At 38.6% G+C, this 18,196-nt stretch overlaps 1 protein-coding gene across 2 annotated transcripts in view; it reads left to right on the plus strand.

Moving 5' to 3' along the window:
* Positions 1 to 18,196, plus strand: part of dennd1b (DENN/MADD domain containing 1B) — a 328,593-nt gene that overhangs the window by 279,349 nt on the left and 31,048 nt on the right. For both annotated transcript variants that reach the window (XM_073063504.1, XM_073063505.1), the window contains 2 exons: positions 6,691 to 6,747; positions 7,361 to 7,474. In XM_073063504.1, coding sequence (XP_072919605.1) covers positions 6,691 to 6,747; positions 7,361 to 7,474 — 171 coding nt within the window. The remainder of the gene's footprint in view (positions 1 to 6,690; positions 6,748 to 7,360; positions 7,475 to 18,196) is intronic.

Below are 18,196 nucleotides of genomic sequence, written 5' to 3' on the forward strand. Positions count from 1 at the left end.
GTGGGGTCGTGCTAAATCAGGGTTCAAGAAAATCAGTGTTCAAACTGACCCAATGTTGACCTAACATCCTAAAACACCCCTATTTTTGCCCTATTTGACCCATTTTTGCACGTTTACCTTCTGGCAAGTAAATTACCTTTGAATTCAGTATCCATTCAGACAGCTTCTCTGCCTCACGCACATCTTGTGCTGGCGTTTAAACCGGCCTAGCCATCCATTGCTAGCTTTGAACTGTGAGGTCTCTCCATTGACCTGCTTGTCAAACTTCTCGGCTTGAGCTTTGAGAATAGGACTGGAAATTGGAAGGCCTTCTGAGCGAGCTTGAATGAACCACTCGTACAGGGATTCATCGAGGCTGACGTCTTTGGCTGTCTTCAGGCATTTGGCTTTTAGTCCTGCTTCTTCTACTTTGCAAAGCAACGTGTGTAACTTTTCTTCGTGAGATTTCCAGCCACGAAGTGTTGATTCCGGTATCCCAAGGTCTCATGCAACTTGAGTTTGACTTTTAGTCTTGTTCGCGTCAAGTGTGTGAAGCTTATCTTTCACAGAAAAAGATTTTCTTTTTCTAGCAGTTTGTTCCATTTTGAACAAAAAAAAGTGTCCAATGACTCACACAAAATGCTGTTGGAACGCAGCAGGCCAGGCAGCATCTTGCCGAGACCCTTCATCAGGACTAACTGAAAAAAGAGATTCTAAGAGATTTGAAAGTGGGAGGGGGAGGGAGAGACCCGAAATGATAGGAGAAGACTGGAGGGGGAGGGATGAAGCCAAGAGCTAGGAAGTTGATTGGCAAAAGGGATACAAGGCTGGAGAAGTGGAAGTATGGATTGACGTGGACATGGAGTCCAATGACTCATGGCATTATATCCGAATTCACGTTAAATTGGGGCACGTAAAATCGGGGTTTCGTTGTATTATCAGAGTAGCCTCGGCAAATAGCTGCAGAGCAATTTGTAGATGATGCACATTGCAGTCACTCTACACCTTTGGTGGAGGCAATAAATGCTTATGGTGATGGCCATGACCTGGATGATGATAAGTTTGTTGAAAGTTGTTGGAGATTCATGATCCAGGCAAGTGAAGATTACTCTGTCACTTTCCTGACCTCTGCCATCCAGATGCTGGAAAGTCTTTGATTAGTCGGGAGATGAATCACGCACCCAAGAGTACCCAGCTGCAGTGGTTTTGTGTTGGGTTGAATCCATTTTCTGGTCAATAGTGGCTCTAGAATGGTAGGGACTCAGCACGAGTAATCCAGATGAAGATCAAGCAATGTAAGTGAAATTCAGTGTCCATCACTTTAAGGTACAAATATTACTTGCCACATTTCAGTCCAGTCCTGAACTTGTCCGTCTGTTTATTCAATTTCCAATGAGCTGAAAAGGGAAGTGGACATTCCTGATTTTGAAAATGACCTTCCTTCTATCATGAAGTCATTTGCATAATCTTCAGCAAGCATTCGTACTTGTGATCATATACTAAGGATTTGAAGAAGCAGCTAAAGATGGATGGGCCTGTGAACTCCTGCTGTGATGTCATGGGGCTGAGATGACTGACCTCCAGTAGAAACTGGGTTTGCCACAAACAGTTACTTAATATTGTATATCTAGTCTACTAACTTTTACCAATATGATTCGAAATATCTAAAATGACTTAAAAGTGTATTGAACCATTTTGTAGCATCGCTGGCATACACAAATCAGTAACATCTATTAATGCCTTTTGTAACATCCATTAAGGCCTTTACATGAAGTAAAAATTGTCATTCCCTGCCTCACAACACTTTGGAAATATTTCCACCACAGGACTGCAGTGATTCAAAAAAGTGATACAACGCCACCCACAATCATATCCCCTGAGAGAGCTGAAAAGAAAAATCAGCAAGCATCCCAGAGGGCTCACCATGATGATTAATTTGCCAAGGGAGTTAACCAATCACCGAGCTATTTTCAGCTTGATATTTTAAACCAGCCGTCCAGCTGCAAAACCTCCATTTAGGGTGGAAGTCTGTTCCAGTGCAGGTGCCTCAAATTTTGCTGAGTGGTTATTTGGCCCTACTCTATGCATGGGCAACCCAATCAGCCCTACTCCCTCACATACCACCCATGGCCCTGCCAATTTTGTGCTTTCAAAATGCTATCCAGCTGTCCTTTGAATGCAACAATTGAATTTGCCTTCACAACCACTTTAAACATTGCAATCTAAGCTCTAGCACCTCACTATGTAAACATATTTTTCTTGTTTTATTTCTGGTTCTTTTGCCAATGATCTTTCTTCGATGTCCCTTGGTTCTTGACTTTACCGCCACTGGAAACTGTTTCTCCCTATCTGCTTCTAGATTTTAAACTTCTCCCTACAATTCTCTTGCAATTTTCTCGAGCCCCAAATTTTCCAGTGCACCTTCATAGAAAATGGGATGATGGGTATTCCTCGTCTCTAGAATAATTTGAAATGTCCCTTTTGCACACTGGCTGAAATCCTCAGGTCTTTCCTAAAGTGCAGTATCCAGAAACAGCACAATGCTTGAGTTCTGGCTGAACCAAAGACAAAGGTGACTTTCATGCTGCTTTATCTAATTCCCAGGAAATAGCACTGGGAAAAATTTGTATCAATACATTGGAAAAGAACTCATGGTTAAAATTTCATTGAGTTCATGATTGCCCTATTTGTGACTTAATAGCTTAAAAGCACCAAAAATTCTTGGGCCTGATTTTGCATTGAAAGTATTGACAGGACCAACATTGCCTCCCTTTTTGAAAGATTAAATCAAACAGCAGTGTTCCATGTTTACATTTGTGTATTTAAACATGGAAATATAGATGTTGTGATTCAAGTGATACACATCCTCTTGAGCAAGGGTTCCCAAACATTGTTATTTCATGGACCCTAGATTGGGAACCTCTGCTCTAGAGGCTGGGCTGAGGAGGTTTCTCACCAATAGATTGCACTTTAAAATCAATTTAATCACTATTGAGTTATGACTAAGTCACTGGTTGCTCAATAGGTATGACAAAAAGAATTGGACTAATGAATTGAGGAGCAAGGAAAATTTTTATTACATTATTCATTATAATTGCTAACAACCTCTGGTATGAAAATATTACAAACGTGGGGTCTCTTCCCTTTACAGTTTAGTTAGCATTGAACAGTAAATTATTGTTTGATATTTTTAATGCATTTCCCTCTTTTTCCATCTGCAATCCTCAAAAATAATCTGAACAAGTAGGAAGACAAAGGGAAATGCAGATACTGAATTCCCAAACCAACAATAGAATGCTGGAAGAGCTCAGTGGGTCAAGCAGCATCTGTGGAGGCAAAAGGCAACTTACACCTTTTCATCCACAGATGCTGCTTGGCCTGCTGAGTTCTTCCTGTGCTTTGTTAACTGTCTTCAATATCAGTTGCACAGTCTCTATCCTCACAAAAGTGGTATTGAACTTTAACATTGCACTTCAGCAAAACAAATACCAACTAGAAATGAAATAATATTTTTATATTTAGTCAGCAATTCAAAACACGGTGTGATCAGTTTCAGAACATAAGCAACTTTCATTTGCAAGAAAAAGTTTGTGAACCCTTTTCAATTACCTGGTTTTCTGCATTAATTTTTCATAAAATGTGGTTTAATCATCTAAGTCACAATAATAGACAAACATAATCTGCCTAAACTAATAATACACAAACAATTGTAATTTTCATGTCTGTATTGAACACATTGTTTAAGCATTCACAGACTAGGTTGCAAAAAGTATGTGAACCTTTGTATTTAATAACTGGTAGTACCTCCTTTAGCAGCAATAACCTCCACCAAACATTCCTTGCAGCTGCTGATTAGACTTTCAGAATGATGAGGAGGAATTTTAGACCATTCCTCCATACAAAACTGTTTCAGTTCATCAATATTTCTGGGACTCCGTGCATGAACAGCCCTCTTCAGGTCATGCCACAGCATCTCAATTGGGTTAAGGTCTGAATTCTGACTTGGCCATTCCAAAACACAAATCTTCTTTTTAAACCGATCTGTTGTGGCTTTACTCATGTGTTTTGGATCATTGTGTGGTTGCATCATCCATCTTCTATTAAGCTTCAGATGACGGACTACCACCCTGATATTCTTCTTTAAAAGTCTTGATACAATTTTGTATTCATTGTTCCCTCAACGATTACGAACTGTCAAGTCAGGAATGGCGTGCGTAAATGGGTGGACCCCACGTCTAAGAGAGGATGTGTTGGCGTTGGAGAAGGTTCAGGAGAGGTTCCTGAGAATAATCTTGATAATGAACATAAAAGGAGCACTTGATGGCTCTGGGCTTGTACTCACTGGAGTTTAGAAGAATGGGGGGTGTGCAGAAACTCAATTGAAACACATCGAATTTTGAAAAGCCTAGATTGAGTGGATGTGGAGAGGATATTTCTTGTAGTGGGAAAGGCCAGGACACTTTAGAACAAAGTTGAGCAGGAATTTCTTTAGCCAGAGTGTGGTGAATCTGTGGAATTCATTGCCACAGACTGCTGTTGTGTTATATTTAAAGCAGAGGTTGATAGGTAAGGGCATTAAAGGTTACAGGGACAAGACAGGAGAATGGGCTTGAGAGTGAAAATAAATCATCCATGATTGAATGGCGGAGCAGACTCGATAGGCCAAATGGCCTAATTCTGCTCTTAGGTTTCATGGTCTTATTTAAACCACATGCTGAGGGTTCATATGCAGCACTCTAGTGAGATGAATTCTTTCAATCTCCACGTGCAACTGTTTACACCAGGAACTGAGGTCAAGAGGGTCGAAAGTTTCAAATTACCGGGGGCACAATTGAGGAGCGGTTAGCATAACAGTATTACAGTGCCAGTGACCTTCAATCCTGCCACTTTGTGTCAGGAGTTTGTATGTTCTCCCTGTGGCTGTGTAGGTTTACTCCCACTTTCCAAAGACATTCAGGTTAGTAGGTTAATTAGTCACATGGGTGTAATTGGGTATCTTGGACTGTTGGGCCAAAGGGCCTGTTACTGTGTGTTATCTCTAAACAGAGAAATTCTAGGCCCTGAGGCAACAAAGCAGCCCCAAACCATGATGCTCTTTCCACTATACTTAAGGGTTCTGATGAAGTTTTGATGTTGGTATGCAGTGCCCTTTTTCTTCCAAACATAGCGGTGTGCATTTCTGCCAAAAAGTTCAACTTTTCTCTCATCTGTCTACACCACATTGTCCCAAGAGTGTCGTGGAACATCCAGGTGGTGCTTTGCAAACTTGAAGAGCAGGAATTTTGTTTTGGAGAGCAGTGGTTTCCTCTGTGGTGTCCTTCAATGAACGCCATTCTTGTTCAGTGTTTTTCTTATAATGGACACATAAGCAGACTTTAGCAAGTTCCAGAGATTCTGCAGAACCATTGCATATTCTGCTCTTGGTGTGATCTTCGCAGGATGCCCACTCCTAGGGAGAGTAGCAATGGTACTGAGTTTCCTCCATTGGCTGACAATTTCTCCTACCATCGACTGATGAATACTCAGGTCTTTAGAAATGCTTTTGTAGCCTTTTCCAGCTTCATGTATCTCTACAATTGTTTTAAAGTCCTCTGAAAGTTGTTTTGATCAGGGCATAGTGCACATAAACAGATCTTTGAGGAGAGCAGGCTCTGCCAGTAATTTGACCTTGTGTGTGTGTGTGTTTTTATAGGGCAGGGCACCCCTAAAACCCACAGATCTAATCTGATCTCATTGATTGGAACACCTGACTCCAAATAGCTGTTGTGGAAGGCATTACCCCCAGAAATTCACATACTTATTTTGAACCTAGTCTGTGATTGTTTAAATGGTGTACTCAGTATTGATGAGGAGAAGTACAAGTGTTTGTTATTAGTTTAGCAGATTGTGTTTGTCTGTTACTGTGAATTAGATAAAGGATCAGATCACATTTTATAATTAATGCAGAAAAACAGGTAATTGCAAAGGGTTCGCAAACTTTTTTTTTGCAACTGTAGCTTGTGGTAATATTTCATCTGAAAGCCCTGATAAACTGAAGTGTGGTAGAGGATGTGCAATCAGATTACTTCTTTACCATTGGTTCAAATTTCACAGTGGCAGCAAAGAATTTCAATTCAAGTAATCAACAAAAGAACTAATACTAGTAAAGGTGGTATTGGTGACCATGCAATTGCAGGATTGTCATAACAATCTAACTTTGTTTCAGACAAGGAAATCTTTACTATCTGGTTGGGCCTTTATGTTAATATAGAGCCACCTTCGGGATTGACTGCTATTTGGGATATTTAGATAGGGGTCACAAATTCTGGCATTGGCAGCTATGTCCACATCCTGTGAATAAATAAATGCATTTAAGAGATTAAAGAAAGCCATCCTCAGTGAAAATAATTGGTTTTACTATCTGATGGCATCTCTAAAAGAAAATTGTTATGAACTATACATAAGAAGAAAGTTTTATTATATTTAAAAGGAATGCTTCCCTCTCCATCCCCCCCCCCCCCCAACACCACCTTACTCTGGCGTGATCCCCTTTCCTTTCCAGTCCCGAAGAATGTTCTTGACCCAAAATGTCGACAGTTTATTCATTTCCATGGATGCTGCCTGACCTGCAGAGTTCCTCCAGCATTTTGTGTGTGTTGCTTTGGATTTTCAGCATCTACAGACTTTCTCATGTTTATGATTTGCTGTATAAAACATTTTCTTTTCTTCAAGGCCAAGAATCAGGCTAAGATGGGGATCAAAGAAGTGAAGAGCATGTTAAAGCAGAAGGTACATAACATATCTGACTTCATTTACGTTGTATTCTTTGAAATATCTAAAGCAAGAAAGTTGCAAGAGACATTGTCTGTTAATGATTTGTGAAATTTGCTTAGTTCTTTGTTCAATAACATGCATTTTTCATAACTGACCCTCAGGCTATCATGATCTGCTATTGTCTCATGCAGTGGCTGAATGATCCTTTTTTTGTTTGCATATTTTATTACAGAAATATTGATGTCCCAAATATTGCTTAGAACATATCGTGCATTTTAATGAAGATGATTGTTTTGATATTGCAGTTGATGCTTTAAATGTCTAATTGGCACTGAAATCATAGCCAACTCACATGTAAAGTTTGCGTAGATTTATGTCAAACAGACTACCAGCAGAGTTAAAATGTAAAATCGTCTTTTGTTAGTAATAAAGTGTAGATTAAACAGAATACAGACTGATACTGTGTTCCTAGACTCATTGCAAATTCATATTTGGGGAAAAGTGCCTTCCTTGTTAATGGCTGAGAGAAATTTGGTGTTGGGTGGTGAAGAAAATAGTTTTTCCCTTATGATATTTCTATCATCAAATTGAGCTGAACTGAAGCCATTGGATTTACTGTTTTACACAGGAAGCAAATGAAGATGATGACTTGGATTACAACAAGACTACATCTCCAAACCTACAAAGGCGATCGAACTCTGATATTTTGAAGAACAGGCTTCCAGCCACTAAACGTAAACAGGTAAGGAAAGGAATTGGACTAATTTTTGTGGAATATCCATTTTATTTGCTTTATCTGTCCCAATTTTACAAATATATATTTGACATTTATTTTGTTTAATTTTGAATGGCTTTGTTAATTTTATTATTTGGATTAGTTTTCATTAATTGCAGAGCATCCACAGTGACTTCCATTTCATATTATTATTTCAATACATTAATGTTCAAGACACGTTTTAACAAATAATATCAATGTGGAGTATTTGTAGTTACAACCAACTTCAGAAAAATCCTCCAAAATGCTTTAAGCAATATCGAGAAGATGGGGGGCAAACATGAAATACTGTTACAGCTGTCTGTGGACTTTCCATAGGGTGTTACAGTGCAACATTGTATAAATCAGAGAACCGAAAGAGACGATGTCCACTGTCCAGCAAATTGTACTCTTAAATGAACAGGGCAAGTAACTATGCACCCTTAGTCAGCTTGATTGAGGAGTTGTTTTCTGTATTTCAACCAGAAAATGGTAGCTGAAATATTTATATGCATGAAGCAAAACTGTGAAGGAAAGAAGACTGGCGTGAGAGGGTAAACAAGCATTCTTTGCAACAATGTCTGCAGTTGAAATGTACAGTCCTGACGAAGGGTCTCGGCCCGAAATATCGACAGTCCTTCTTCCTATAGATGCTGCCTGGCCTGCTGTGTTCCACCAGCATTTTGTGTGTGTTGCTTGTATGATTTATAAACTGTTTTGGGATATTAAAGATGCTATAGAAATCAGAAGTTTTAAATTACCAACAATAATTAAAATCTGAAAGTGGGAGACTTAACATAGTAAAATAGTAGTGATGATATGACGAAGCACAGAAAGAGACTTACAAAGGCTAGTTCTAGAAATCTAAATTTTAACAGAATTTTGCAACTTCTTAGCAGGTCAAGGGACATCTACTGACAACAAAACGGAGTTAACTTACCAGTTACATTAGATTTTTCTTCAGAACTGAAACACGAACTGTTTCTCTCTCCATAGGTGTTACCTAACCTGCAGACTACTTCCAGAATTGGTAGCATTATGTATTTCAGGTATTCTATGTAGTTATCCTGAGCTAGTGCTGCTCTTACTTTCTTTGCTTGAAATGTCAGATTGACTCATTTATACCACTCCCTTGCCTGCATTGGAGAATCATGTGCCAAACCCACTGGAGCATTTGTATACATAATTTCTTCTGATATGTCAGTGCAGTCCTGAAGCCATATTGTTTTACCGAAGGTACTGTATTTCAGATGAGGGGTCAAACTGAGGCCCCCTTTTGTTTGTCCAACTGAATGTAAGAGATCTTGTGACAAGAAATCCCTCCTCAGTTAACATTATCAATATTTGCACTAAACATATTTGAAGAAACAAATACATTTCCCATTGAAAGAGCAACTAAAAAAATCACCACTCCCACATACACACAAGCAATATTATGTTTGAGTTATACAATCTGTAATAATGGATCAATAATTGAAGATTTAACAAGTACTGACTATGTATTGCCAATAACACCTATTCCGGCAGCTCACAGAGCATATAAACCTGGAAAATAGTTTAGAATTGCAGGTGTGTGGAAGGTGAACAGAGTATTATTTTTCAGAGTAGCAGAAAATTTTATCAGGCAATATAAACAGATGGTAAATATCTCTATTTACAAACATTAAAGGAAGACTTTCATCTTTAAAATTTCAAGTTCACTTCCAAGTACATTTCCCTGCCAACGTCTCTAAGTAGGGTTGAGTTTTGCAGTGCCCCATTTGAACCATGGAGTTTTCTGTCCTTGGGTGAATGTCTTTTTCTATTTATGCATTGACTATTGGATCATGTACATTTTTTATCCAGTCTGTGAACCCTTTTGCAGCATTGCAAATTATAAAAGAAACTACCGGTACACAACAGTTACGTGACTCAGTTATACAATGATGAAGCATTAAATGATGGTTTTGAACTACCAGAATTAATTAAGGGAAGGAACACCAATAGCAGTCACAGAGCGGAAGTCATAGAATAGTTCTCTTCATTACACGGCATAACATATTGAAATACCCAGGAGAACCCCTGGTGGTAGTTTGTTGTCTGAAAACATTAAATGTATCTTCGGTCACTTTTAGAGTTAAATGTTCTTTTGAATGAAATACACAATGACATGCATGAATATTCTATTTTTAGTGGTGATAAGTTCCTTGTGATTACAAGTTATTTGTCAAAACCCCATTCTTTGTTTTATAGCTTTATAAAAGTGACATTTTTCCTTAGATGGTTAATTGTAGTGTTTTGTGTTGCAGTGTGCTTTGGGCCTCATTGACCAGAAATTGAAATCAATAGCCAAGAAACATGTCAGTAAAGTCCATTTATTTTTTGCACTCCAGATATGTGGAGAGATTTGTTAAATTTTCTTGTTGTTTTACAGCCACTTTTCACATTGAGAAATTAAAAGGAATTTCTCCTGCTATCTCTTAACATAATCAGCCTTGCAGAACATTTTAATTATCTGCCATAAAGTTGTTGGTTTTGTTCATACAGCCAACATTGTTAAAGGACTACTTGTGTCATCCTTGGTGACAGTTGCCATGTGTTTTGTGACACTTCAAACATAGACCATGCATAAGGTTTATTTGAATGAATCTTGATAGTTAACAATGGAGTGTATTCTCTGTGCCATTTCTCGGTAATGTTCCGATTTTTAAAAAAAATTTAAATAGCCGGCTGGTGGTGCAATGGCATCAGCGCTGTACTCCAGAGCGAAGGCTTCCAAGTTGGGCCACCCCTAAAGCCTGTTTAAGGCCACAAGTTTAGCTTGTTTTCAAGGTACAGAAAAGCTGACACAGCTAAGTCATGAAGACCAGACTCTGAACAATTATTTATTTATTGAGACACAGCGTGAAATAGGCCCTTCTGGCCCTTTGAGTCACACTGCTCAGTAACCCCCGATTTAGCAATTTACAGTGACCAATTAACCTACCAAACAGAATGTCTTTGGACTGTGGGGGGGAGCTGGAGCACCTGAAGGAAACCCACACGGTCATAGGAAGAACGTACAACTCCTTACAGTCAGCAGCAGGAAATGAGCCCTGGTCAGTGGTAACGTAAGCATTGTGCTCACCACAACGCTGCTGTGTCGCGCTTTCTGATGCTCTCGGTGATGATGGTCCTTCCAGTCCAATCATTTTTAGTTTTCTAGAACCATTTATAAATTATTTATTCAGTTAGTGTATCCTCTCATCCCATAGCTTTTTAAAGAAAATACAGAAGATGGAAATATTCAGCAAGTTAGAAAACATCTCTGTTAACTCTACTGCTTTTTCATTGAAGCCAAAGCTCTCTTGATATTTTCTGCACTTGGTTTAAATTTACCACACCTGCAATAACATGGTCTTGTGCTGCTGTGTGACTCTTAAAACAGAACAGTACAACGCAGGAACAGGCCCCTCAGCCCACCGAGTCTGTGCTGACCATCTGATCAAGGGCCAACTTTATTTACCATGCACATTTACATGTATTTGGAATTTATTGGGTGTGTTGCTCAGGGTGCAACATGCGACAAAAAACAAAATTTATACAAAGTAAGTTAGAGTTCAGTGGTCGGATAGGGAATAAAATGTGCATAAATACATAAATATCAGCATTTATTTGCAATATAAATAAAATTATTAAAAATGCTTTAAAGTATGTGCAGTGATGGGAGACATAATAGCTAGAGGGGGCGGGGAAGCAAACTATAATGGTTGATCAGATTAACTGCCTGGGGAAAGAAACTTCTAAGATGGCGTGAAGTTTTTGTTTGCTTTAATAGCCCTATAGTGCTTACTAGAAGGGAGCTTTTGCAGGGTGGGGAATGTCAGCAATAATTTTCCTGGCTGCTTCTTGTCCTGGACACATACAAGTCTTATAATGATGGTCGACCGCAGCCAATTACTTTTACTGCTGACGTGACAGGTAGCTGTAGTTCTTGTGTATTTTGAGGGGATGCTGCACTAGACCAGACAGTAATGGCTGATGTGAGGATGTTCTCTATGATGCCAGTGTAGTATAGCTCCAGTATTGTATGGGGAAGATGGAATTTTATGAACTGTTACAGGAAGTACCATCCTTCAAAATTTCCCAGTATTTTCTCCCCAATATTCCCAGCAAATCCTCCCTGATTCTACCTGTCTTTAATTTTGCGCAGTTGCTTTATTTTGTTTGACTATTAAGCATGCATAATCTTGAATTAGAATCCGTTGTCAAAACCTTATCTGCTAGCTCAAGTTCCTCAGATGAAAAACATGATTTTCTTTCACACCTGATGACTCAAACTGTGTTTGAATGTAGCTTGTGGCTGGTATAATTTACATTAATTGGACCAATGCATTTTGGCAGTGGGAAGATTATTTGCGGTTGTGATGGTAAATTCCTTACCTGTGCCAAAATGCTAGAAAAATGGTGGTCAGCAAATCATTCATGGTAGTGAATAGTTTTCATAAGCCAAATAATTGCATAGAGAGGAAATAGAAATCATCTTCGTCTAGTTATGAAATGCCACATTAAACAATGTTTTTCTTTAAGTTCAGCAATGTTATTAAGAACATAACTGTGATTACTTCATTGAGGATAAAAACCTTCTGAAATAATGCCCTTTTAATTAACAGTATTTTCTTACTTGTCACTGGCTTGATGAAACAACTTAATTTGAAAATAAATACAGGTGTACCACAAATATAAAGAATTCTCCTTGTGAAGTTAATAAATTTGAAGTCACTGTGGGATTGTGAGGTCAATTATCCATGAAATTAACCCTGTAGTTTACTGTTATACACAATTACACTCTGCCATCTTGTGGTCAATTGCATTATTTTGAATAGATTATTAAGTGAAATACATGGATGAATAAACTACAGTTGGCCCTCCTTATCCGCGAGTTCTGCATGCGCAAGTTCAACCAACCGCGAACCGAGAAAACCTGGAAGTGCTCTTCCAGCACTTGTTGTTCGAGCATGTACAGACTTTTTTTCTTGTCATTATTCCCTAAACAATGCAGTATAACAACTATTTTACATAGCATTTACATTGTATTAGGTATTATAAGTAATCTAGAGATGATTTAAAGTATACGGGAGGATGTGCGTAGGTTATCGTGGATCAGAATAGAAAAAAATCGGAAATTTTTTTACTAAGTAAGTCAGAACAGGTACATCCGGTGTTATTTAGTGTCAGTTAGTCAAACGTTTGTCTTAGTATATAGTATATATTTTACCTTTCTATGCATATAAAACACTAAGAACGTATGTTTCAGCACCGGGCTCGGGAATGGAAGTTCCTGAGTTCAATCCAGTGACAGATCACTCCCGAGCGTGCTCTCCATCCATGCCTGGTTGATGTGGAGGATCAAAAACCCAAAACCCCAAAACCCATATATTAAACTACTGTGTTGCTTAGTAATAATTGTAGCTTTCATCAGGGCAGGGCCTTTCTCACTTTATCCTTTAAAATTGTTCCGATCGTTGACCGACTGTAGCCTAACACTTTTCCAATGACCAATGGCATTTCACCTCTTTCCGATCGCTTTATTATTTCCACTTTATTTTCAATTGTGATTGTGATTACTTTCGTGAACAGAAACACTGCGGATTCAGAGCTCCGCCACCTGGTCCTAATGTCCACCGCATTGAAACAGGTTGAATAAGGGACTTGAGCATCCACATTTTTTGGTATCCGCGAGGGGTTCCAGAACCAATCTCTCGTAGATAAGGAGGGCTGGCTGTATTTTTAAAATAAAAGGAAAGTGTATGACAATTTGGACCCTGGAACCCAGAATCAATGTGCATAGAGCAATGCAAAAGGTGGCCCGGTGATGGAATGGTTAGTTCTCTTGCCTCACAGCTCCACTGATCAGGTTCACCTCTGACTTTAGGTCCTGTGTATCTGGAGTTTGCATATTCTCTCTGCAACTGTGTGGTTTCCCTCCATCTGCTTTGCTTTCCTCCCAGGTGCTGAAGTAGTGCCAGGTGTATGTCAATTAGCTCCTGCAAATTGCCATTACAGTAGAAGTAGGAGCCTAGTGGGATGGGGAAATTAATGGAGAGACAACAGGAAAAATGGAATTAATGTAAGGTACTTGATGATTAGTGTGTAGAAGTGGACCGAAAAGACCTATTCCTGTGTTGCATGACCCTGTGGCAATGTCATTTGGAAAGTGATTGCCTTACTGCAACCCTATAAATAGTCTGGTCTTAGAAATAGAATGAGGAATAAATTTTGGCGTAGACATGGGAGTAGTTCCCTTGCTCTTTAAAATATTGCCGTGTAGTCATTAACTTCCACAGTATCTCTTCCTATGGCCAAGTATCTCTTCCAAAAGGTGGCACTTATGTCGCGCCAGCAGTTCCTCACTTAAGCACAGGAGCACTAGGTCTCCTCGATGTAATGATATAGCACAACCACACTGCCTGCACTGCTGTCTTGAGCTAATCCATAACATTACAATGGGCAGCTTATGTCCTGTAACATTTTTGCTAAATTTTCTGAACCATTATGACATGGTTGATGTGTATTGCTTAACAGGGGTCCCTCCTCGGGAGTGATGCAGATATCTTGTTAAAATTAACTTTTTCAAGCAGAGTATCCACTACTACATTTCATTAGAGATGCTGAATTAATGTTTTCCAGTCTTCTATTTACATATTTTCCTTCAGATAGTACATTAAATGTATAACACTAGAAATTTTAACAATAGAATCATATTCTGCCTCCATTTTACTTCTTGGATGTTGCGCCAACTTATAACAAGTACCATGGCTGTTTTCAAAAAGGCACAAATTGAGTAGTAAGTAGTAAGACCAAGAAGCTTGTAATAATTTTATATTAATCTTTTATTGCCTGAAGTCTGGTCTCCAGAAGCTTGGGACCTGGTGAAAGTAAAGTGTTAAAACTCCATTGGGTTCACTGTGAGGAAGAACTTTATTCACTGGAACATAGTGGCCAGCACGCAGCTAACTCTGGGGATTAGTTAGTACCTTACCAGCAGCTGCTCACCAAGGAAATCACTATAGAATGGTATCTGGTATTGCAACGTGATGTAACAATGTGATATTGTCATGTGCTACCATCAGCTTTGACATCCAATTGCCATGGATGTTTGTGTCCCATGATATGATTTATTTTTGCCGTTGTGACACAATGACGCCTCTACATGGAATTTAATTTCCTTTTACACGTAGTGTATCAGTAAAATAATTGCTGTGCTGTGCTCCAGTTGTTCATTTCTCAAGTTATACTTTGCATAAGCTGCTTTTTAGTTTGCAAAAGCACAAAGTGTTTGTCATTTTTGTTTCAAAGTGTGACCAGTATGATTAGTTCTGTCTGATTAAAAACCAGTGTAGGTAACTAAGTAATTCTCTACAGTGTCCTGGACTCCTGTGGAAAGGATTGTAAACCTTTATTCACTTGAGTACAGTAGATGATCTAATCGAGGTTGTTTACTATCATTAAAGGATTAGATAGAGTAAATAAGATCTATTCCTCTGATGGAAAACCTTCAAAAAAAACAGTATTGTGCAAGTACTAAGACACAGTATGGGTCTTAGGGACATATATATAGCCAGGGTGCCAAGGCTTTTGTACAATACTGTATTTGTCAACATGGAGCAGAGAGAGAGTTTGTAAATCTGGTAGGAGCAAAGTGTATGGGAATTGGTGAGGGTGAAGCGCTGCGGGAGGGCTGTGGGATAGGTGGCAGAGGAGTGTTGGGGAGGAGGGTTGCACGGGTACACACACACCAACCCTGAGACAACAGGCAAGGTCATTTGATTCCAAACAATTGGTTTATTGATCATTATGAAATGTCTCTCTGGTGCTTCCTTCTCCCTCCCCTCTCCCTTCACCTTTTCCCAACTATGATTTCCCTCTCCTCGCCCCCTTTCCACTCTCAGTCCACAATAGAGACCGATATCAGGATCAGGTTTATCATCATGCACATATGTTATAAAGTATGGTTTTTTTTGTGTGGCAACAATACAGAGCAATACATAAAATGACTAGAGGACTGTGCAAAAGTCTTAGGCTCCAGTACTGCAGGAGCACAATCAGGGATGACACCAGTAAAGATTTGTGTATGCAAAGGGTTTGGAAATCAAGGAGATTCTTCACATAAAGCTGCAAAGAATGGAACTCATCCAAAATGTTAGTTTATTTAAGTGTATAAAGGGATAAGGAGGAGAGAGGTTGGACTTAATCTCCAGTTCAGTTGAAATCTGCTCAAGTGGCACAGAAGATTGAGTTTTGAACCAGCTTGTTTTTTAAAAAAAAATTACATTATGAAACATTTTATTGCATTAAAACTTAATGATCACCTTTCAAAAAGCAGCATGCATGAATGAAAATGGGTAGTCATACAGTATCTGTTTTTAAAAAACATTGATCAAGAAATGTTCAATTCACTTTCCTAAAGAAAGGTATAATTTAACAGATTTGTGAATAGGTCTGCTTGTTTTGCTCCTTGAAAAGTTTTCATTTCATAAAGGGTTAGGAGCTAGGAAATGACTGCCCAAAACAGTTATGCAAATTCTGAAGTAGAAGTGTGTACTCCCCCTCATAGAGACTGCCAAAACCTTTTATCTGACAACATTACTTAAGTTGCTTTGAAATTTATTGAAATGTCATAATTTTGCAATATATGCATTCAAAAGCAATACGGAAGGTTGAAAATTGATAACATGAGAATTGTATCAGTCTTAGAACTTCAAAGTTACATAACTCTTTGGCTTGACTTTCTCTATCATTTTATATAACACAAACAGCAAATGATTTATATATAGCAGGAAGCTCTAGTTAAATGTTTGAATAGATTACTGCATCAATAGATAAATGGAACAAAAGGTGATTTGGGAATGAATTAAACCTGTGATTTCCTATAGACCAATGAATAGTGAAGCATTTCTAAATCTAATAAAGTCTTTTATCTGTAAGAGTTTCTGTTCCTACCTCAGTATGTTTACTTTTTCTTTCTGAACTGCTGGTAAACAGAATACATGCAAGACTCTGTATTTTTCTCCTCTGAGGCTATTATTTCTGTGGATGCCCACAAAGTTTGAATTCCATTCATGGAGAAGTTTTGCAAACTTACTTGTAACCATATCTTCAAACATATTATGTGGGCTCGAGCTAAGAATTAGTAAATTTGTAAGTCAATAAAACATAAATTCTGGAAACTGGGACTAAGAAAAAAAGTTCCACACACTCACCACACTGCGTAATAAAAAAACAACTTACCCCTGACATCTCCTCTGTACCTACTGCCACTCACCTTAAACCTGTGCCCTCTTGTGGCAGCCATTTCAGTCCTGGGAAAAAGCCTCTGACTATCCACACACTCAATGCCTCTCATCATCTTATACACCTCTATCAGGGCACCCCTCATCCTCCGTCGCTCCAAGGAAGTTCACTCAACCTAGGTTTTAGGTGTACCCTAGGTAACCCTGAAACAGCCATTCTTTTCAAACAACTTTTCTTGCGAAATTTTGCCTTCTAATAAGATAAGGAATGTAAGTGCTAAAATATTATTTTATCAATTGCAGTTACAACCGAGTTTGACATTTTGATTTTCATGTATTAGTTCTTAGTTCTATCCATGTAAAAATGCTTGAAGGTGTGGTGAAAAGTAAGTTTGCATTATTTCTCCACAAATTGAATTTAAATTTTTGAAGCGTCTGTTGCACATATCCAACTCCTGTGAATTTGGCTTTGTATGACTCAGCTTCCATTTTCACATGTCTTTAACCCCTTTGGTCCTTTCACCACCATGTCACTGACCAGCAGATCTGGCAATCAAATGCAGTTGGCTGGATATCTGCATGAGCTGCATGTGGAATTCTTCTTGTAAAGTGAAAGAAACCAGTTCTGCTCGGGTGTTGTTTATTGCTGGCATAAAGTTTCGTTAAAACTTTAAATAGTATAGTAAGAGGCCATTCTGCCCACTGAGTTCACAGTCTTTCTCAGAGCAATTGCCTCCATCCTGTTTTTCAACGTATATGTCGATTCACACATGCCATTTTCTGGTGCTTTATTGTTGAAAAATAATGATAATACCCCAGGTTAGACTTCCACAGATTTTTTTTAAAACAGGTAAAATCAAACAATTCAGACCCCATAAATATCAGCAACTTCAAGTTCACCTTCTATTCCTTGTGATCTTATGGTCCTGCTGAGTAATTTATCTGTTTTGCACTATAAACCAAGTACCCTCTCATTATGGCCTTGAGAGCTTATTTATTGTAGGAGTCTCTCAGCTTCTAGAAATATCCCATAGTCATTTTGAAAAAGAATGAATCTGTGTAGGAGACTCAGAGATTGCAAAGAAATATTTTTGGCATTATAATGCCCTTTTACATGATTAATTAAGGAGCATGTAATAATATGTAAGTTTTTTTTTGTCTTTCTGCTTTCTGACAGAAATTGACATTGGAGAGGCAGTGAGAACCTGTATTTGTCTTTCAACCATGTTCTGTCAGTAATAGGCTGCAGCTTAGCACTGCTCACAGCAGCATATCTTCCATAACAGTATATCGGATGTCACACTCTCTTGGAACAATGGACTGTGATCATTCAGAAAGAACCATGCTTTACATATTTCCATAGATGATTCTGACTTTTTGCCCTGGAAACATCAATATCTGTGAAAGCTATGGGAACTGACCATGTTGGCATTGATTTTCATGCAGAGGCCTTCTAGTG

The sequence above is a fragment of the Hemitrygon akajei genome, chromosome 12 (genome assembly GCF_048418815.1).
Source record: "Hemitrygon akajei chromosome 12, sHemAka1.3, whole genome shotgun sequence".
NCBI classification, from domain to species: Eukaryota; Metazoa; Chordata; class Chondrichthyes; order Myliobatiformes; family Dasyatidae; genus Hemitrygon; species Hemitrygon akajei.